At 43.9% G+C, this 23605-nt stretch overlaps 1 protein-coding gene across 1 annotated transcript; it reads left to right on the plus strand.

Annotated features, from left to right (window-relative positions):
- Positions 1-2822: 2822 nt before the first annotated feature.
- On the plus strand, positions 2823-23098 carry HINT3 (histidine triad nucleotide binding protein 3). The gene is made up of 6 exons (XM_030195106.1): positions 2823-2853; positions 11378-11478; positions 17020-17137; positions 18876-18945; positions 19584-19710; positions 22914-23098. The coding sequence occupies exons 1-6, from the start codon at positions 2823-2825 to the stop codon at positions 22950-22952; spliced, it is 486 nt and encodes a 161-aa protein (XP_030050966.1). The 3' UTR covers positions 22953-23098.
- The last annotated feature ends 507 nt before the right edge of the window (positions 23099-23605 follow it).

The following is a 23605-nucleotide window of genomic DNA, read 5'->3' on the forward strand; positions in this document are numbered from 1 at the left end:
GATGACAAAAACATATAGATACATATATACATAAAAATATATTCAAGACAATTAGATAACCACAGTGTTAAAATAGCAGCATCGTATCATATTAAAACATAGATAATAAATCCATAATGCAAATAAATATACAAACATTTATAGAAAATATATAATGTTTTACTTTTAGAACCGCAAAATAGCATGTAAATAAAAATGTAAAAATATATAGCAACATCATATTTATGTTTAAAACATAGATAATAAATCCACAATGCAAATAGAGTAATTGTACAAATCAAATATTTATAGGAAAAGACATCTATGGGAAAAAAACATTTGTAGAGAAAACATAAATATTGGGAGTTTGATATGTGCATGTGGTGTGTAAATCATCATAAAATTGGTCTTGTCATAAATAACATCAGGGTTCATGCTTATTGAGGCTATTATATTATTGTGATCTGTGAAAACAGGTGACCCATCTTATACATTGGCAATGAGGATACAGTAGAAAAGCAAATGTGAAATGGATGTGTGTATATATAATAATGATGTTTAAATAAAAAGCTATATACGTATATATTTAGGTCTCATATAGTAATGAAAAAATGAAAAATAATGAATAGTCTTACCAGAATACTGATATGGTAGCATATAAGTGATAGAGGTCAAATGCCTGTGGAGTAAATGAGGGAGAGAAAACGAAAGCTAAGAGGAGAACGACTGACATCCAGAGTGCCCAAAGACAGCAGCGAGTGTGATTATAAATTGAATAAAAATGCTATAAATTGCTACTAGCATATGCATCCAAATAAATAAGGAGACGAGTGTGATTGTTAATGATTACTGGTAGCAAACGTATTGCCGCATTGAGCCTGCCACGAGTGGGAAAGCGCGGGGCACAAATGTAACAAAATAAATAATAAATAATCATAAATCACCTCGAAGTCAGGCTACAGGGGCCAAAAATTTAAAAGGCCCTAGTGAAAGGAGGCTTTTTACCTTAATAAGTTAGAGTGTCTTACAAAGTATCCGCTGTGGCGCGAAAACGCAGGCTCTGACAGAGAACCTTTCTCCTATGCACCGAAAATCGTTAAAAGCGATCGGGTATCCAAGCCTATATTTTAAATGAAAAAAGGTGCGAAGCGGAGTGGACGTGTGTTTAATCTTAAGCGGTTAAACACATTGCATATCTCAGAACAGGAAGGATCTCATGTTCTTTCAACCCTCTGGGTTGTCTCTCACAGTAACTTTTTACATTTTCATCCCCTTCCTGCCCCCCTCCCCCTCCCTTCCTATTCCCCCTCCCCTCTCTGTCCCTGTCGCAATCTTGGTCACAGTCCTCATACTCCTCTTGCATGATAGCAGTGTCTGTTTCACATGTTCATTATATTTGTCCCCTAGCATGGGTGTTAGCGTGAGGTAGGGACAGAGCATGAGTTGCATCAGGTGGCTGTTAATTTTCTCTCTTCAAAAGTTGGCAACTCTAGTGCCCACCCATTCAACCTGTTGGCCCACCCAAAAATTGCCTTCTAGCTACCCCACTGCTTCTGGCAGGACTTTAATTGTATGTGTGAATGACGCCTGTTCCAGGATGGGACAGAGTAACTAAAGAGATTATGTAGAGATGATTGTGGAGGAGATTAATAAGTATTTTTTTCTGGTTTGCAAATAGATGAGATTTACGATAGAACTGAAGTTTGAGTGCCCTGATATCATGTAGAGAATATGTTTGTGCTGTGCTGACCTTCTGAAGAAAAGCACCCAGAATTTTACAGACCAAGTTGACAAGTTTATGAACTGTTCTTTTTCAAGTTACTGTTAGTAAAGCTTGTTGAAGTTCAACACTGAGACTGCTGAGTAATCTTTGAGTGCCCAGAGAAAGAGTACCCTCGGCCCTACCAAATTTATTCTGGCCCTGGCCTGTGCCCAGCTCAAGTGATCCAGACAGTGGAAGCTGTGTGTGTGCTGAAATACTCTGTTTTGTGTGACCCCGGACTCGGGTGGTGTGAGCGAAAGCCCAGGGTGGAGCTGAGCTGGAGGTGTGTCCGGGGTTACATATAGATAGTTAAATAAGCGGGGTTCCTAGGATGGGCTTTGTTCGAGCACTCAGGCTAAGATAATAAATACTGAATGTGCTTGCTAACAGTTTTCCCATGTTTTTCCCAGCTGTATTGCAGGAATGCCTCCAGCCAAGAAGTTTGCAGTGGATGAAAATCCCAAGCAGCTATAGCAAGTACAGCATCTACAAAATGTACAGCGAGCAGTAAAGTAAGGATGGACAATGCAAAGGCAGTAACAAGGCCACATCATGGCCATCAGCATGTTCTGAGACCCCAGACCCAGTCAGGCATAGTCCCAAACCAGTACCTAGATTCTAGGCTGCTTGCTCCCAGTGATAGGTGGTGGCCTTCTAATATTTACCCCCAGGAATTTGTCCAAACCTTTTGGACCTACTTGAATATATTGACAGTTGCTATCACATCCTACAGCAGCAGGTCAGAGCTTAACTATGCCTTGAGTGTAGAATTCTTTTGAGTGTAAAATTGTCCTGGATGAACGGTTTAGAGGGTTCATGGCCTCTGGTTCATTAATCTATCCATCCAGATTCTCCAGATCTTTCTCATATCCCCAACCCCCACCCTCAGCCTTCTCCAAGATAAGATTTACAGATATGGAGAGCTGCAAAGTATGTTATCAGATTCTACCAGCATGAATATGGCACAGTCTGAATTTTCACCCAATCCTAGCTTTGCATAAGCAACAAGGTGTTAGAAGAGTTTTACAGGATGTTTCAGGAGGCTATTAGCCAGCCTGGAATGTTTCGGTAAGGTGTTTACATGGCTTCATCAGCTGCTGGCAGCGAGAAAGGTATGTGCACATATCATTACACAGATCTAACAGGTGTACTGGTACAACATCAACCCAACAGCAGGATGTGGAAAGCCATTTAGCAAGATTTCACATACGTAATGCAAAGTTACACCTATCAACCTACACATCCAGATGTGCATGAACTTTCTGCTGCCCTATCAACATTAATGAGCCTCACATTCAGTAACGGAGCAATTATCACGGGCAAGTCACTTAACCTCCATTGCCCCGGCACCATAGTAACATATTAAACGTATTAACATAGTAAGTTATCGGCAGATGCAGACCTGCATGGTCCATCTAATAAGTAAACCGCTTTGATTATAATCACATAAAGGTGTGATATCAAATCCTATCCCATCTCCCTAATGCCTTTGGGCTGTTGGTCAAGGCCTAGACGAACTGTATGTACTTTCTGCTAACAAAGAAGGGTGCTGAAGAAGCTACTGAACTTGCTGATTACCCAGCAGAATGAACGCCAACAACTCTGAGATCTGCCGGCCTACAAACCTCACAAGACCATGGTGTTTTTTCTCTGGCTTTTCAAACAACTGAAGGACAAGGATGCTGATGAAGACAACAACAGTTTCTTCTGACAAAGTTCAATTGCCCACCGTTTTCCTCATATATGTCGGGACAAGCATGCTTATTGGAAAAGGTGTGTATTATAACCTAGAACAGAGAAACTGCAGATACATCCTGCACTTTTCTGGACAAAAGCTGATCAGATGACTCCTTGCTTTGCTTATTATCATCTTTAGGAACTAGGTGTTGGTCAACTGAAAGTTACCTGAAGGGTAAGGGCTGAGATTCTAGGGGTATGCAGCCAGAAACTGTTCATTTCATATCATTTCCTATATTGTTTCCAGGACATGTTTGTTTTAGTCAGATTTTTTTTTTCATCATATTGTCTCGGGAGCAATGTCATTAAGAATATGTGCTCAAGAGCATGCACTCCTTCCAAAGCAGTGGGCATCTTTCCTAATAGCGTGTACTCATGTGCGATGGTTCCACATATACATGCATCTGGAAAATGTGCAGACTCTTGACATGACAACAAAATTTTGTTTTTTCTGCTCATTTTTGTTTGCCAATGATGTAAAACAACATGGGATATGTCATTTCAAGTGAATGCAGATCCCTACTAGATTCTATGCACTATTGGGGCACTTCTATAAAGTAGGATGCCAACATCTACATGCGCATTACATTCATAAATGGTACTAGCATTTATGTGTGTATGTGCGCATTTAAGCACATAGGTGCCAGCATGTCAAGTGCTAGTCTGTAAGTACCTGCTTAATTCGCGTGGAGGGGCATAATCGAACGGAAACGTCTATCTCCCATGGGCGTTTATCTCCGAGAACGGGTCCGTGAAGGGGCGGACCGAACCGTATTTTCGAAAAAAAAATAGACGTCCATGTTTTATTCGACAATTTGTGAGCTGGGCGTTTTTGTTTTTCAGTGATAATGGAAAATGAAAGTGCCCAGCTCAAAAACGAATAAATCCAAGGCAATTGTTCGTGGGAGGGGCCAGGAGTCGTAGTGCACTGGTCCCCCTCACATGCCAGGTACACCAACCGGGCACCCTAGGGGCACTTTTACAAAAAAAAAAAAAAAAAGGTAAAGAGCTCCCAGTGCATAGCACCCTTCCCTTGGGTGTTGAGCCCCCCAAATCCCCCTCAAAACCCACTGCCCACAAGTCTACACCATTACTATAGCCCTAAGGGGTGAAGGGGGGCACCTACATGTGGGTACAGTGGGTTTGGGGGGCGGTGTGGAGGGCTCCCATTTACCAGCACAAGTGTAACAGGTGGGGGGGGATGGGCCTGGGTCTACCTGCCTGACGTCCACTGCACCCCCTAATAACTGCTCCAGTGACCTGCATACTGCTGCCAGGGCAGGTGGGTATGACATTTGAGTGGTGAACATAAAAAGTTGTGAAACGGCATATTTTTGTGGTGGGAGGGGGTTTTGTGACCACTGGGGGAGTCAGGGGAGGTCATCCCCGACTCCCTCCAGTGGTCATCTGGTCATTTAGGGCACTTTTTGGGGCCCTATTCGTGGAAAAACAGGGTCCAGGAAAAGTGCCCTAAATTCTCGCTAAAAACGCATATTTTTTTTCCATTATCGGCGAAAGGCGCCTATCTCTGATCGGCCGATAACCACGCCTCAGTTACGCCTTCACCACGCCTTTGACACGCCCCCATCAACTTTGTCCGCATCCGCGACGGATGCAGTTGAAAACGTCCAAATTCGGCTTTCGATTATACCGCTTTATTCGTTTTTGTGAGATAAACGGCTATCTCCCGATTTGGGTCGCAATATAGGCGTTTTTCTTTTTCAATTATAAGCTGGATAGTGGTGTATTTGCAAAGGGTGGAGCATGGGCAGGACATAGCCAGGACTCCCACTTACATATGCAACTTACAGAATTACTGGACACTACCCCACAGATTCTATATATGATGACTAAGTTGTGTGTTGCAAATCAGGGCGCATAGCCGATTTGTGAACGCAACTTAATGAGCCAATTATTGGCGTTAATTGGTCTTAATTGGGACTTACATGCACATCGTATTCTATAACGTTCACGTATTCCTATAGCATGTAATATCAAAGGGGCATGTATTAGGGGTGTTTCTGGGGCAAGTCGTATGAGTTATGCGCAGTTTTAAGTAATACGCTCATTCCACACCTAATTTAGGTCCTGGCAGTTACACTTGGTTTCAGCAGGTGTAAATGCAAGTGCCTAAAGTTAGGCACAGATTAGGCACTTAGGCAATATTATATAAAGTGAAAATACCCTTTATAGAATAGTGCTCAATGCGTAATTTTTCCATGCAAATTTTTTTGGTGCAATTTATGGAATCTAGTCCTACATGGGTATCTGCCGCACTTAGGTGTTAACATATTTATTTTATTTATTTGTTGCATTTGTACCCCATATTTTCCCACCTATTGGCAGGCTCAATGTGGCTTACATAGTACCGTGAGGCATTAGCCACCTCCGGTGGTGAAACAAATACAGAGTGGTGTTATAGAGAATGAGATATATGTGTTACAGACACATTAGAGAATCAAGAGAAGAAGAGTTATATAATGTTCATTGCAAGTTTTAGTTTTGTTGTGTTGCTGAGTTCAGGCACTTAAGTTGGATAAGTAGAATATGCCTTCTCGAACTGATCGGTCTTTAGTGATTTCCGGAAGTTGAGGTGGTCCAGCTCTTTGGCTGGCCTAAGTGCTTGCACCTAAATGTTAATCCCACTAGTATTCTAGAAAGGAAAGTAGACACCTACTTTCCATTCTGAAGTCCACTCCTTTTCCTTTCCTACCACGCGTCCACTGGATGCCTAATTCTAGGCAGACTGTTATAGAGTTGACCCTTATCTATTGGATAATTAATAATATCTTGCCTTCTGCTTACACACAATTTCTGGAGATTCCCAGTAAAGCCCCTACCCAGCTCTTACTTCCTGTCCCTGAATGAGGACAAGGGAAAAGAATAACCCACACACAACTTACTAGAACAATGGGAAAAGCTTTTGGGAGCAAAGTCAGCGTCCACTTAACCTCAAGCTCAACTCCCTCAGGTCCCTTGCTCTTTATTAAAAAAGCATTAAATCATAGGTTAACAGGTCAACAGTTTTTACATCATAGATCATATGACACAAGGCTATGAATATATTCTGCTACCATCGCTGTCATAGAGAATCAGGGTAAAGTTCACAAACAACTTTAACAATTCCAGTAAGTCTCCATCTATTGTAAGATTTATACGAATGAGAAATGCTGCTTGTACCTGGCCCACATTAATATATTGTGCTGAGATTTCAACACAAAACTCACTGTATAATCTGTAACAATGCATATAATTTAATTAGTTAACAAGCTAATCAGTACTGTTAATTGGATGTTAAGCAATTATCAGCACTAATTGGCATTGAGATTTACGTGCACAACTCACTAAGTCTATTCTGTAATGTGGTGCCTAAATCTAAGTCGCATAGCCACATTTATAAATTGACCACCACCGTTTCAAATATAAGAACATGACAGTTATATTTGTGTGCACACACACATGAATTTGAATATATGCATTCTGACAGGATAATACCGTAGGGAGAGCGTAAACTGTAGGTAACAGAATGAAGTATGCAAAATCTGGATCTCTTTAGCATATTGGAGAAAAAAAAGATGGGACAGTGACAATCTGCTGGTGAAACGTAGAGTAACTATTAAACTGCAGTGGTGGTTGTATGTGTTATGGATCTAATTCAGTTTTCGTTCTGTAAAGCCTGCTTTATGAATAAAATGGGGACGGGGGTGCTTCAAATGGCTCTCATAATGTTTTAATTCCGTGCAAAACTTAGAACTGCACTGCAGAACAGTGACAGTAATTTCAGAGTTCACTTGTTCTAAGAAAATAAAAACAAAATAACCTTACAGGTACAAAGAAATTTCAGTATTCCTTGCGTTGAAACCAGGGTTTTTCAATTAATTTCTTGGAAAAAGGATACTGAGCTAGATGGACCTTTGGTCTGTGTCCCAATATGGCAATGCTTATGTTCTTATGTTTTTAATGTATCCCTGTCTTTTCAGTGAGTTAAGTGGAGATTTGCTCACTCACTGACAGAAAGGGAGACATTAAAAAATAAAAATAAAAAATGTCAGCTGGTCTCCCTGACCTTACCCTCCAAATTATTGGACGTCCCCTGAAACCACACCCCCAGGGGATCTGTGGCAAGACCCTGGGCCAAGGAGATCTCTACCAGAGAGCCTCCATACTGCCAGATCTCCAGGTACTAGAGCTTCTGAGCGGTTCACAAATAAGAAATTAATGCATTCATTAAGCATTCAATAATCTTAATTTTTCAATATTTTTGTAAAGGTAAGTTTAAATGTTTTTTTTTAATTAGACATAGGAAGGTAGCGATTTAATAATATACAATGGTAAGGCATTCCAGATTAAAGCTGCCTGAAAAAAATAAAAAAGGAACTGAGACCTTTAAAATATGACAGTTCCTTCTTCATTTCTGAAGGATTTTCTTTTAGCTCTAATAGTTTCCTTCACCTCACTTTTAACCATGCAGGCTGTCGTTTGGTCTTCCGTACTCCTTTTTTAATACACGGAATATATTTGGCCTGGGCTTCCAGGATGGTGTTTTGACAGCATCCACGCCCACTGGCGTAGCAAGGGGGGGGCGGGAGGAGCGGTCCGCCCCAGGTGTCAGCTTGGGGGGGTGCTCCCTGCCGCTCCCCCCACACAGGTGCAGCACGATATGACACCACCCCTCGGGCGCATCAACAACCCCCCCCCCGGACCAGTGCCCTATCCTTCTCAACTCCATCTGGCTTCCAACCACGCCCGCACCCTACCTTTAAATAAATTTCAGAAGCCGTGGAGAGGCAAGGCGCAGCGCCTCGCCCTGCATGTTAAAAAAAGCGTGGATAATCATCAGCCTTCCCTCCTGCTGTCTGTCCCGCCCATCCGCTGACGCAACTTCCTATTTTCGCAGGGCAGGACAGACAGCGTGAGGGAAGGCCGGATGACGATCCACGCTTTTTTTTACATGCAGGTGCGAGGCGCTGCGCCTTGCCTCTCCACAGCTTCCGAATTTTTTAAAGTAGGGTGCGAGAGCTGGTTGGAGGGAGCTGAAGAGGGTAGGCACTGGGTCGGGGGGGTGTTGATGCGCCGGAGGGGGGTGTCATCGTGCTGCACCCGGGGGGGGGGGGTGCAACGGCGAACTGCCCCGGGTGGCAGCCCTCCTTGCTACGCCGTGGATGATATAAATGTTTTGACCCTCGCAGCAGCCGCCCTCTAAGTTTTTTTTAACCGTTCTCATTTTTAGCATAGTCTCCTTTTTTAAAGTTAAACGCTAAGTATTTGATTTCCTATGTATACTTACTTCAAAGCTAATATTCAAATCCGATCATATTATGATCACTGTTATCAGTGGCCCCAGCACCATTACCGCCCGCACCAGATCATCCGTTCCACTAAGGACTAGGTCTAGAATTTTTCCTTCTCTCGTCGGCTCCTATACCAGCTGCTCCATAAGCAGTCATTGATTTCATCAAGGAATTTACCTCCCTAGCGTGCCCTGATGTTACATTTACACCAGTCAATATCGGGGTAATTGAAATCACCCATTATTATTGTGTTGCCCAATTTGCATCCCTAATTTCCTTTAACATTTCCGCATCCTTCTGTTCATCCTGGCCAGGCGGACAGTAGTACACTTCTATCACCATCCTTTTCCCCTTTACACATGGAATTTCTGCTAGGGGTCAGCCACAGCATTTTACAAAATGCATAGTGACTTCCCTGCTATGCATAAGGTAAAGCAGCCCTATTGATGATGCAGGAGCAAGTCACTTCCCCTTCCCCCCCCCCCCCCTTCACCTCCTCCATGTTCCCAGCACTAGCCAGAAGAACAATCCTGTAAAATACATATTTGGTTAACATACTGTTAAGTATTAAAGTTTGCTATGAGGTCTCTTTCCACTGTTCCATTGTTCTTTTCCTTGTCCTATTCCCCAACGATACTTTGACTTTGTCTTCGCTTAACTTCTCACAATGTAATCCATAACTGATTTGTAACAAATTGTATTTCCATTATTACAATGTATTGTAAGCCACACTGAGCCCGCAAAGGTGGGAAAATGTGGGATACAAATCCAATAAATAAATAAATAAATGAATACATATACATACTGAGGCAGTTTCCAAAATCTTTTTACCTGCATACATGGACTGTTTGAAAACTGTCCACCCTTCCTGTGGCTAAAAGTACACACTGTCACTGACAGTTTCTTTGTGTTTGCTGAGGCTGTCAGGACCTATTGTTTTGTGGGCCTAGTTTCAGGAGAAAGCTAAAGAAGTAGGACAGGATGCCAGGAGTGCTAACAATACTTCAAATCTCAGCTACTGCAGAAAAAAAGAGGAGGGGTGGGGGTAGTCCTGGAGGTTGGGATTTATTCACATCTTTCTCAGAGGTCAGTGTGAGTTACAGTCTAAATGGACCTGTTTACTAAGGTGCACTAATGGATTTAGTGCACATCTAAACTGGACCCCCAAGTTTGTACCTGTGACAATGGAAGGTTAAGAGACTTGCCCAAGATTACAAGGAGCAACCAGTGGGATTCAAACCAGTTTTTCCTGGTTTCGTCCCACTGATCTAACCATCAAACTATTCTCCCTCTGTACAATTTTTTCTCCGTGAGAATGTGAGTCACTGGAATTGAATATAGGGAACACCCCCCCCCCCCAAGCAAAACACATTAGTTGGTCACATAGGTGCTAACTCTGGTTGCTGAGCATCTCCACTATTAAGTTCCTTCATTGGTGTCAGGGAAGAGCAATTAGTGTTGTCTAGCACCCCAATCAGATGGAGATGTTGGCGCCTAGTATGCTTGGACAATTAAAGGGTCCTGGAGGAGGCAACTTTGGGTCTTAAACTGAAATGAAATAAAGGAACAAATTCTAAAAAGGCAAAAAGGATACCACAAGTATGATGATCCCCAAATAAAATATAGACAGTCCAACATAGAAAAAATAATATGCAAATCCGTAAGTAGCAAAGACAGTTCACAAAATAAGAATTTCAAATCCTTAGCCTGAAGCACTTCTCCTCCTTTTATTCATCTGTTGTGTGGACATCTCAAATCCTCCTTGACTGCTGTCTCTGCAAGAAAGTTGCACAAATGCACTTCCAAACGACTGGAACTTCAACAGGCAACTGCCAATGTCTAGCACACTCAATGCATAATATGGCAAAATCAAAAATTCCTCTTCAGTCTCAATTACATTCCCTGGGTGTGGACACAGCTTGGGGGACTATTGCTGTCCTCCCCGGGATGAACAAATTAAAGATTATTTTGGAAACATTTTAAAAATCTCCCCTAGTCTGACTCTGGGTTGCAATGGATCATGTACAGGGAAACAGGTCCCATCACACTTCAGCACTGGGTCTCCTCAAGGTGAAGATGTGGATGCAACTGGGATCTGAGGCCACACTCACCATCCTGAGGCTCACTCTCTTTCATGCAGCTGGATCCTGGGAACGTCTCCTCTGAATCCTGGACTCCTTTGGTCTGGATCGTTCTGGCTGGACTTCCACCCTGACCCCCTTGGATTTTTAAACACTTCTTCTCCTTTAAATAAGACTATAGCTTTTGAGCAGTGCCTCAGAGCTCGGCTGCTCTTTTTATTAGATACCCTAAAGCATATGTATTAACATATTAAAACTATTGGGGTTGTCAACACAATGAAAGAGGTTGCTGAATGCATGAAGGGAGGGGGCTCAGCACCCACACAGTTGACTCCCATGCTTCAGACCCACAGCTTGTGCTGGGAAAGAGGAGCTGAAGCCAGGGTTTAATACAGTACTGCGGGAGCCCGGCAGGTGGCGCAAGTCTAGGAGAGCTGCCGAGACTGGGCTGAGAGCCGCTCTTGCACTCATAGCAGAGGTGGTAGCTGCTGCCTGAGGTGTGGTGGCGGAGTGAAAATGACCCGAAGAGGCTGCTGGTGGAGCGGAGAGGCAGTTGGCGTCCAGCAGTTGCATCTTCTGTAGAATCGTTAACAATGAGGTGAAGAGCACGGAGTTGCTGCCCTGTGAGGTAAGGAAGGGCGGACGGCTGGAGTTGCCAAGTGGATCCATATTTACCCGACAGGCTGAGCCAGTTCTGGGGCTCACCCCATTGCATGCAGGGACTTGTAGGCATACGTTCTCTTAGAGAATCCAAGTCCCCTGCATGCAATGGGGTAAGCCCAGAAACTGGATTACCCTTGTCGGGGAGACTGCAGAGCCCCAGGAACCATGAGCCCCATTGGATACTGCACCCTGATTCCATTAGGCACTTGCTGCTAGCATACGTTGTTCAGGACAACCATAGTATCTTGGTTTTTTTTTTTTTTTTTTTGCTTCGAGGTTTTTATTGGTGGAAATGAAACCATCTCAGATTATCACAACATCTTCATACTCCTCAGCTGTCGGAGTCGTGATTCCATTGGTTTTCTAGCAGTGAGGGTATAATGATTACCCAGCTTCTCGTGGAAAAAGTGTTCCCTTCTTGTGCCTCACTATGTGCATTTTAGAAGACCCTCATCACACTCAGCAATGTGCTGTGTACCCACTTCTAATGCAGTGCTATAGAATATGCCTTTGTTTTATAACATTTTTTTACATTTTAATTTCAGAGGTGTCTTTGTATTTTAGTTGTACAAGTTTGCTTTAACAATCGGCCCAATAATCAAAGTGATTTAACCACACAGGAGCGCCTCCTGCCAAACCACTGATAATTGGCAGCACTTAACCTGACAGTGCCACTGAATATTAGGTCTCACTGTCTCTGCACTGTCTAGTGCCAGGGCAGGGCAGTGGGCAGAACTGGCACATAACTGGTTAGCAGTGATATTTACACCACCAACCAGTTAAGTGGCTAAAGTTAGGACAGCAAAAAGGCTATCCTCACTTCAGACAGTATTGGCTGGTGCCCGATTAACCTGTAAGTAGTGGTAGCTGGTGTTTCAGGTCCCCCACAATGACAGGAAGCTCCTGACCAGGACCATCCCACCCCCAACCGAGGTCTACCTTGTATGTCCCTGGTGGTCTAAAAGTCATTTGTACTGTTTTGAGATTGCTCTAACCAATAATTAGGGTAATTATCTGACCCAAATGAATCTCATAATGAACTGTGACGGACATTGCTCCTGCCATAGGACCCCCCTACACCAGTGATATAAAAGATAGGTCAGGAGGGGCTTAGTTGGGAGCTTCCGGTCTTTGGGGGTGGGAGATCGTGAGGCTCCAGATGACAGGGGAGGGAGAGGGTGTGGCTGAATATTGTTTGGGACTGCATAAGTTCAGGTGGCCTGCCTAGATTTGGCCCAGCACGGAATATCCGGGGCTAATTCTTCCTGCAGTGTTCAGTGTTTAATATTCAGCTGCTGGTTGTCATTTTGTTTTTAAACTTGAATATGTTTTACATTGTGGTCTTTTAACGCTGGCTATAAACCATCTTGACTGCAACCCACTGTCCTTTTGCAGTAGTTACCAATGTCTTATGTTTAGGTTTAAGTTTATCCCTCTTTAATCATTCCTGAGTCAGGCTTCCATTTACCTCTCAGGGTTCTGAAGTATTCTCAGCATTTCCCACTGTTTAAAAAAAAAATTCTATTTATTGGAAATTTCAAATTTAGAATTCACAAGTAGCCACTTGTTCAACAAATACAGAAAGAAAAAAGAAAAGCGAAAAACATCTAAAAGCCAAATAGGAAAATTCCACATTCTTCATTAGTCCACAACAATAAGGAGAGTGGTCACAAAGATAAGGAGATCATAAAGAAGCATTAATATAGTTTTTAAAAAGGCCTAAACACTACTATGACTATAACCGTTTACCAACCCCTTTATAACATTCTCTGCATTTCCCACTGTATTTGTGCTGTAGCCAGTGGTGTGCTGGTAAATGTTTAACAGGCTCTCTCCCAGGTCCACCTCTGCGCTCCCCCCCCCCCCCCCCCCCCAAATTGCAGAGCTGGCTATAGCCTGGAAGAGAGCCTGGAGATGGGGGAGCAATGCATTACTCTGGGGAAAAAAATTTAAATGATCCCAGGGTCCAATGTAATTCATGTTTAATGTGGGATAAAATGCCATAAATAAGTAAATAAATATAAACTTTTAATGTTCAGCACCTGATTCTCAAAGTGGACTTATTCCAAACACTATAATGAAAATAAAATTATTTTTTTCTACCTTTGTTGTCTGGTGACTTTGTTTCTCTGATCATGCTGGCCCAGTATCCGATTCTGCTGCTATCTGTCCTCTTAACGCCGTTTCCAGGGCTTCCTTTCCATTCATTTCTTTACTTTCTTTCCACCTTTCTTCTTCATTTCTTGCCCTACATCCGTAAGTAAAAGCTGGGTCCTTCGCAGACTTGACTGTCCAGTGGATCCAGCTTCTGCCTATTTTCTTCATCCATGTGCAGTTTTTCTCCTCTCTTCCTTTTCCCTCATCTCATCTCCTTCCTCCCTCTTCCTTCCCCTCCATCCATGTCCAGCACCCCTCCTCTCCCCTCTCCTCCCTCCATGTCCAGCAACCCTCCTCTCCCCCTGCCCTCCCCTCTATCCATGTCCAGCAACTCTCCTCTCCCCTGACCTCCCTCCATCCATATCCAGCAACTCTCCTCTCCCCTGCCCCCCTCCATCCATCCATATCCAGCAATTCTCTTCTCTCCCCTGCCCCCCTCCAGCCACCCATACCCAGCGATTCTCTTCGCTCCCCTGCCGCCCTCCAGCCACCCATACCCAGCGATTCTCCTCTCTCCCCTGATTACCTCCGTCAAAGCAGCCGCGTTATTGAAAGCCCTGCTCGTGTCTAGTCTTCCCTTCGAGTTTGTTCCCTCAGAGTCCCGCCCTCGCGGAAAGAGGAAATGTCGTCAGAAGACGGGACTCTGAGGGAACGAACTAACAAAGGGAAGGCTAGAGATGGTCTGGGCTCTCAGTGACATGGCCGCTTCAACGGAGGTAATCAGGGGAGAGATGAGAATCGCTGGGTGGCGCAGGCAAACGAGGGCAGTGATGGGAGGTGAGGTAAATGGGTAAGCATGGCTTGTGGCGCCCTCCTGCCATGCTTAACTCGTTTACTGGAGCCGGCTTGCTGTGCTGAACAACCGGCTCGCAAGATCTTTAAAAAATTAACAACGCCGGCTCCAGCACACCACTGGTCACAGCCCAAGTAGCTTACATACATATATATGCAGGTACTTATTTTTGTACCTGGGGCAATAGAGGGTTAATTGACTTGCCCAGCCAGAGTCACAAGGAGCTACAGTGGGAATCAAACCCAGTTCCCCTGTTTCTCAGGCCATTGCACTAACCATTAGGTGATTTCTCCCCTCCAGCCTTGTACAACCTTGGCATACACTAATTCTTACATAACCTCCTTCATGTCCATCAGGTGTTCTTATATTCCATTTTTTCAAGATCTTTATGGGCCGGTCTGTAATTCAAATCTGTAAGAGAACATTCCGGATTTCAAGCTGCATTAGTACATCAGTTTCAGACTTCTCTAGTATTCTCTGCTGGTCTTTTTGCTCAGTAACATGCACTGGATTGTTTCTTCTGTCCTAGATACTTATATATACCTTCCTGCTCAAGCGCTTTCTTCTCTCTGACAGAAGACTAATTGTTAATGGCTTTTGATACTTTGCTTCCGGAGGGTTGGTCTTATATTTTTATTTGGGTTGCTGCTATTTGTGTGAACGTGGTTTCCTATTGTGCGTTAGCATTCCTTTTCATTTCTTTTTGTATTTTATGATCTTGTGCACCGCTGTGGTGTTGGTATTTAGTCAAGCAGTATAGCAAGTTTAATTAACTGTAACTGATTGCCAGCTCAAAAGCCATACTAATGTGCTCTGAGGTGGGAGCTCATCTCCATTATTACTTTTGGTGCTGTCTGGACAGTTGATTTTCTTTGCAGTTTGATGTTAAATGTTTGCACTATGGTTTTGGTGTGTTCTTCTCTCCTCTCCTCTTTCCTATGAGAACTGTAGTTCCTTCCCTGTTTTTTTTTTTCCTATTTCTGTTTTTTTTACAATTTTGTAAACTGTTTTGGTTTTACTGTGACAGGCGGTATATCAAGTTTTTAATAAACATAAGTTGGGCAGTCCATAAGGGCTCAGGCACTTCTCGGTCTAGCTAACAGGTCTTTGGTTGCTGCTTCAGGCCATTCCATTAATCTTTTCCATTCTCTTCTGCACGTTGGGTAGTCATTCTGCCTCCCTATCGTGATTTGTTGGGTCCTTTACATAAGCTTCTCCAGAACTTTTTGTGTTGGGTTTTTTTTTTGGGGGGGGGGGGGGGGGGGAATGAGATTAACTGTACCAATACTCTTGCCTGGTTCCCTTGTAGAATTATTTTGGCTTATGTCTGAAAATTTGTATTTTGATATTTTTTTCCTTCATATCTCTGCAGTGTTTGGCCTTTTGCTGTTAAATTCCAGTGATAAACTGATAGTAAGGTCTTGTTAGTGTAACAGATTTCATTCTTCCTGATGGTTTCCATCACTCTGATTTGACTACATCTAACCGTGACATCTCTACAAACAGTGGTTTTATTTTTTAACTCTGGTTCCCCCCTCCCCCAAGGAACTGTTCTTCTTCACCTTTTTTTCAGGCCTTATCTTTATTGGAAGGACTGTCTTTTCTTGGTAGTTTTTTCTCCACAGTATACATTTCCTGCACATTGGATCCAGTTGATGGTCTGATATATTTTAAATAATCTTATGGTACTATTCTGAAACAAGGACTGAAAAGGACTCTGAATTCTGATGGGGTTGTCTATCCACAGGCGCTGTGCTGAACGGGTGTAAAACAAGCTTTAATAAACACACAGGTTTTGTCAGTTTTTGCTTTCTTTAAATGTCAGAAAGATTGAACTATTTTCGATAGTCTAAAAGCAGTCTGATAAAAATCGCTTACTAGAGAACATAATCTTTGATTATGTATATGAGCAAGTAAGCAGTAAAGTGATTAATTCTGAAAAAGAATTCAGTAACTCAACAGCTCCGCATTATGCCACAAGCTGCTGGGAGCTTATGGGGTCTTTATGTGCAATCTCTCTCTGTTTATGTTTATTCAAATTTTTGATATACCTCCACTACTACAAAAGATCACAGCAGTTCACAATAAAAATAAAAACAGAATGTTGCATTTGCATTTTGGCCATACAGTCCTTTAAGCTGCAAAAATCATATGTTTGCTGGTTTTTCAGAAACTTTGCTGATAGAATTTTTGTTTCTTTAGACTCTACTCTCTGTATCCCATCAAAAATTATCCTTTAACAGGAATGTACGACAAAATACTGAACTGCCACCTGCAAGTGTATCATGAGAAAATTTCTACATTTTTCATATTGGTAAAATCATATGCATTTGTAAATGACCTGACCACTGCCCAGCCTCAGTCCTTATAAACATACCTAGCTAGATATGTTCCCTTGCTGAGAGAAGGCCACATGCTATCATTCAGCATGCCTTTGTCTCTGCTGGTAAAAGCAGTGCTCCAAAGGGTAGAGTGATATTGGCGTGAATGTAAAACTAACTGTTTTTCAGGCTCTTACACTAGCAATGGATTAAAAAGTCTGTGTTGTTTCATTAGAATGAAGACCTGATTTGCTTTAAGGATATCAAGCCAGCGGCACCTCACCATTACCTAGTGGTGCCTAAAAACCACATCGGAAACTGCAAGACCCTCACCAAAGATCATGTGCCTCTAGGTAAGAGTGGAATTACTGAAAGCTGAATCTGAGATGTTTCAGTATAAGTGGCCAAGTACAGTACCATCATCCTGTATGAAATGCAGCAGTTAGCTTTAACATGGTGCGTGCTTGCTAGGCCTGAGGGCACACATCCTATATAATAATTCTCACCTCCAACGTTCTGACGCTGCCTGGGACCGTGGCTCCCTTGGAGGTGGTCTGCTTCCTGCGGTAGATAACAATGACGTCATGAATCCCACACAGCTTATCGAATCCAATGAAGTGCCACTGATTGGCTGCACCTCGGGAATACTGTAAAGGAACGTCGCATGCTTGGCTAGTCAGTTGTGACTCTAGACTGGTGGTGACATCTATGCTGTGGCTATTACAGTTTAGAAGGAATGGTTCCTTGGAATCTTAGCGGAGATTGGGTGGCGACGCCGGTAATTTATTAATGTATTTATTATCTCATTTGTACCCCACAGTTCCCCAATTGGGGAAACAAAACGGGAGCTGGGCAGACTTCTACGGTCTACGTCCTGATCGTGACTGAATAGATAGGGATGGGCTGGAGTGTAAATTTTAAGGGGCTTCGACATTAGCTTCAGAACTTTTAGTACAAGAACAGTGCTGGGCACACTTCTGTGGTCTGTGCCCTGAAAATGGCAAGGACAAATCAAACTCTGGTATACATATAAAGTATCGCATACCATGTAAAATGAGTTTATCTTGTTGGGCAGACTGGATGGACGGTACAGGTCTTTATCTGCTGTCATTTACTATATATTACCTTGCTGGCTGACTAGCTCTCATCACCTATTCTGAAAACTCACAATACCCAGAGGAAGCACTGGGGGGGGGGGGGGGGGGGGGGGACACTGTGTCCAGATTTAAACAAAGTTTCTGCTCTTCATTTGCAAAATCGGATAATATAATACCTATAAGTAAGACTCTTTCAACTGCCAGGACCTTCCTACCACTGCAAATTGCCAAGGGGAAAGGAGAGATTCTGGAAATAGGATCTGAGGTCTTACAAAATTTGCATGTAAAATGATGGAAAAATAGAAAGCGTGCCTGTTTTCCCTGCTTGGGCCACACTAAGGGATCTTGGTGACAGGGCCAGGAAGGGTAGAGGGTAGCAAGGCAGCAGGGTCTGGTTGGCAAGGGCTATAGAGAGATTGGAGGATAGGTGGTGCCACTGGCAGGAGGTACTAGACTGCACGGCTTTCGATCACTGAAACTCTAGTAGTGTATGAGGAATTTATTACCTTGTTCGATGTCCCACTATCGCAGATGAATGAACTTGGTAAGAAACTTGCAATTGTTAAGATCCAAGTGATAGGGCTTAAGATTCTGCTATACTCCTGCTGCTCCATCTTTCACTCAGAGACCTGCAGCCTTTGTTACCCGAAGAGCCATGTAGGTAGCGCGTTGAACCTTAGAGAACTGCAGACATACTTTCATTAAAGCTGAACATGTAATCACTGGCCTGGCTTTATTCTTTGCCCCTTTAAAACCAATGTGGTAAGAAAGCCCTGGAGAGCCAAAGGTGGCTAATTGCTGTTTTGTCCCTGCCATGCAACACATGGGCAGAATAAGTGCAACCTTGCATGTATCCATATTAAGAGATGTGCCCACCAACAGCAGCTGTGACATCTCACCTGAATTTCTTTTACTAAAGGTGATGCCTTAACAGCCAACCAAACTACTGAGCACACTTTTGTTTTCCTGTTTGTCTCCTTTTAACTCTTAACAGTGCAGGCAATGGTGGCCGTAGGAAGGACAATTCTGGAGCGTAATAACGTGACTGATGTGGAGGAGATAAGGTATGGTACAAGTTCAGATTTCATAGACTGAGAATTTAAGATTGCTCTTTGGGGTTAATGCCGAGATGACCAGCAGGGTTTAATCTATACAGAAATGCTTTGAGGTTGGTAATCGGTCCTGTGGGTACGCTCTCCCTCAGATAGGTTTAGTGGTTAGAGTTTTTGAGTAGAAGTCAGAACTCCAATCTGGTCTCTGCTGCCTGCACAATCTGGGGTGACAGATCACCTTTTGGGACTAACTGGGTAATCACAATAAGAACATTACTGTTTCTGGTTGCTGCTGTTGGAAAGCCTATGGGCTAACCCAGAGGACCTGGGTTCTCTATTTCCTGGTTCAGGTTGTCTGTTTCTTGGTCTGGAAATACTGGGCCTCAGAGGAGAAGAAAGAAGTGCCAGTCATCATGCAGTGGACAGCCTTTGTTAGTACCTACAGCTTTTGCTCTTTCTTAGACTCCGTTAAGAACTTGCTAGAGCAGCTAGATTTCATCTTTAAGAATAGAGAGACGCTCAAAAGCAGCAGCATAAAGCATAGTTTGGGTAAGGCCGTGTGAAATCTGAGCATGTTTGAAAAGCTAAAGCCCCAGGGAGACTGGGGGCATTGAATGCTCACCACTAATGCTGCTTTCTTCTTTCTGTAGGATGGGTTTCCACTGGCCGCCCTTCTGCACCGTATCCCATTTGCATCTCCATGTACTGGCACCAGTCAGCCATGTTGGATTTATGTCCAGACTGATTTATAGGGTGAATTCATACTGGTTTATTACAGTAAGTGCAAGGATGTGATTTTGTTAGTTTTTTTAGGATCCACATTGTAAAAGGCTTTTGATTTCTCCTGTACAATACAAAGCATCTCATCCATTTCCCCAGTAAAAGAAAGTTGTTCTTTGCCCCAGGGCTGTGGAGACAGTTGGAAGCAATTTTGGGTGAACTCAGTCGGTAAAATGTACTGACTCCAACTCTAGCCTCAAAATAAAAACTTACATTATAATATATGGTAAATTTTTTCATTTTATACTTGGATATATATCTATTTTTGTCATGGATTTAAAGTACTGGTAAATGTAACATATTTACCAGTACTTTAGATCCAGGGCAAAAAATTTAAAGCCTAATGTAAGTAGGAGTTGGAGTCAAACAGTAGAAAAATAGGAGTCGTAGTTGAAGGTTTGGTGTACCGACTTCAGAGCCCTGCTTTGCCCTTTGTTAAGGAGAGAAATTAGCTTAAGAAATATCATTTCTCCCTCTGTTCATGAAAGTGAAGGTAATTCTGTATCATTAGCTATCATCTACGTTTTATCAAAATAAAATCTAATCCTATATAATAATTCTCACCTCCAACATTCTGTGCCTGGCTTGAAGCAACATTCTGAGGTGGTCGCCTAGACTGTGTAGATCAGTGACATCAGCAACTGCATTGTGACATCACTCACAGCAGATTCACAGGCCAGGAGAAGGAGCCTACTCCTACCCCTGCCTGGGAATCAGCTGTGCGTGTGCCACACAGCTCCCCACCCCCACCCCATCGCCAACCGCAGCTGCCCCTCGCCACCCACAACTGCCAATGGAAACGATGACAGGCTGACGTCACTCACAGTTGATTCACAGCCAAGGAGAAGGAGTAGGGAAACACGCTCCGCGTGTTTCCCTATTCCTTCCCCTGCCTGGGAATCAGCTGTGCGTGTGCCGCTCCCTGCCACTTGCAGACACTTGCTGCAATTGGCAGGGAGCAGCACATCAACCCCCTCGCCACCCGCACCTGCCAGTGGAAACGATGTCCGGCCGCTGCTGGTTCTCCTGTTGACCAGCAGCGACCACTACAAAAAGAAAAAAACGTAAAGTTTTGTATACCTCAAGTGCGGCACCACAGACAGCCATCAGGCATTGGCTGTCGCCTCTGCAGCCGCTCCTCTTGCCTCCATGTCACTGCCCCTGGAGGAAGACCCCGGAGGAGCGCAGCGATGTGAGAGGGGAGAGGAGAAGCAGCTACAGAACCGACAGCCAATGCCTGATGGCTGTCGGCGGTGCCGCAAGTGAGTTTTTAAAACATGCTTTTCCCTTTTTGTAGCGTCCGCTACTACTCAACAGGAGAAGCACCAGCGGACGGACAGCGTTACCAGTGCCAGCTGCGGGTGACGAGGGGGTTTGATGCACCGGGGGGGGGGCGGGGGGGAAGGATCGCTGGACATGGGTGGCTAAAGGGGGAGGGGGGAGGAGGGTAAGATCCCTGCACATGGGTGGCGGGAGGGGGGGCAGGGGGGGGGGAGGGTCGCTGGACATGGGTGGCTTCAGGGGGGGGGGGCAGGAGGAGATTTTGTCGCTGGACATGGATGGCTGGAGGGGAGGCAGGGGAGAGGGAGGTGGGGAGGGGGTCCTGAGACCAGAGAGGTGGGGAGGGGGGCCCGCATGGGGGGGGTGCAGGGAGGGGGGCCCACACTCACTCACTGTCTCTCACATACACTCTCTCTGACACACTCTGTGTCTATCACACTCTATCTCTCTGTCACACACACACACTCTGTCTCTCAAACACTCTGTCTCTCTCTCATTCTCTCTCTGACACACACACTCCATCTCTCACACACACTCTCAAACATACACACTCTTAGGAAAACCTTGCTAGCACCCGTTTCATTTGTGTCGGAAACGGGCCTTTTTTTTACTAGTTACAATATATTTTACAGTACTGTGGAAGGGAGCAAGGTTGCTTGTGTCTCCTATAATATAGTCTGCATTTTGTTCTCATGATTTGTGCTCTCAGACAGCAATAATATCGTAGTTGGCGCAGCAGGCTGAGAACAGGGATGCCAGGTTTCAAATCCTGTCTGCTCCAAGTCACTTAACTGTCCATTGCCTCAGGCATTGTGGTAGATTGTGAGCCCTCCAGGGACAGAGAAATGCCTGCTGTACTTGAATCCTAATATCAGCTTGAGCTCAGATTCAAAAAGGTGGGTAATTTAAATCCAAATTCAGCTTCTGTCATGTTTGGAGGAAGGTTTGGTGCAGCAATGTCTTTCTGCTTTGCATTTACCTAGGGGGTACGGGTTGGAGGGTTCCACCTCTTTTTATATCCCTCTCCCGTCACTTAGCCCAAGCAGTGCAGGAATAGTCCTTGGTGAGGGGCCACACACCACTCAGCCGCTGGCATTCTGCAATCATGGAGCCAAAAGTCTGGCCACGAGGTTTTGTACAGAGTGAGATTTCTTCCCTTTCATGGGTTGTAAATGTTGGCTCCAGGACATTCCCAACTCGAGTTGACCTGACTTGGGAATCCGATCCAGGTTCTCTGCACCAACCCCCATCTACTGCATGGTTTAAGGAGCCCCTGGAATCGGCATATAGTGCAAGTGCACTGATTCAGCACCATTTGTTGTAAGTTCCTTTAGGTTTGAGTTGGAATCGAGACCTTATCAAAAGTGCATCCTATACACAAGCAGTGAAGGGAAGCCTTTTGGATAATCCCTAGAATGCTAGTGGCCAAAACTTAGTCCAATTAGATAACCATTAGACTTGGTCTAGTTTGTAAACAGATTAACAGTTGCAAGATCCCCATCCGCCTCCACTGGCACAAATTTGCTTAGCTGTTGGCAGCCTCAGTATAGGGTCCACCCCCTCCTCCTCTCCAGAAGTGACCACGGCAAGTAAATATAGAAGTGTTAGGGACCCTCCACCCCCAGCCTTTTCAGTGGGGAAATAATTTCAGTTTCAGTGATGTGAATGTCCATTTGGCACTCATTAAGAAACCAGTAGTATTTTTGTTGCATATTTAGCTCATTCCTTTCCAGTGGTAGCTCAAGGCCAGTTACATTGAGCTAAAATGCCCTATAATAAGATTTTATTTTGATGAACAAAGGTGCCAGATGGGATCTAGTACGTGATAAACTAATCACAAATCCAGTTGTCATCATGAGGTGGCTTGGAAAGAATTTGGCATGTGTGTGATTTTTTTTTCCATCCTCTTTTCTTCATAGGCCGATCAGCTGATTGAACGCCTACAGTTGGATAAATGAACCACCTGAAACAAACTTCCTGCTCCTGATTCACAAGTTAATTGCAAACTGTCTTCCTTCAGAATTGATTTTAAGTTCACCAGGACGTTATTGCAACAAATATTGTACATGCCAAACCCTTAGCTTTTGATAATTTTTCAGAAAAAGAACCCAAATTCAGTTTAGTTTAGCCTTTGATTGTTGTGTAAATGTTCAGCACTGGGTGAGAGTGTCAAGTGTGCATGGTAAGACAGTGTTAGACCTAATATTATGTTGCATTAGTAATTCGGTATATGCATATTAATCTCATGCATATTTGGGGGAAGCCTTGGTTTAGGGGGATCATGAGCTCTCAGCTTGTAATGGGGCACCATTTCTGTTTTACTAATGGTATAATATTGCGCCCCCTCCCCCTAAAAAAAATGGTGGGCGGCTCAGAGACTTTCTCTTAAGAGCAGCTAGGATCTTGAACTAGTAGCATTCTTTTCATTAGCTGCATTGAACAGAGGAGCCAGTGGCCATTATCGGCTGCTTTCAATTGATACCTAATTGTACTGGCATGGCAGCTGTTTAACAGTGATTTTAGCAATCCAGGTTAGCATTTTCAGCCTGGCGCTCGTACGGCCAGAGCTTTTTAGCACTTTAAGTAGCAGTACAGATCTGAGCTGGGTTAA

This window comes from Microcaecilia unicolor, chromosome 3, assembly GCF_901765095.1.
Source record: "Microcaecilia unicolor chromosome 3, aMicUni1.1, whole genome shotgun sequence".
NCBI classification, from domain to species: domain Eukaryota; kingdom Metazoa; phylum Chordata; class Amphibia; order Gymnophiona; family Siphonopidae; genus Microcaecilia; species Microcaecilia unicolor.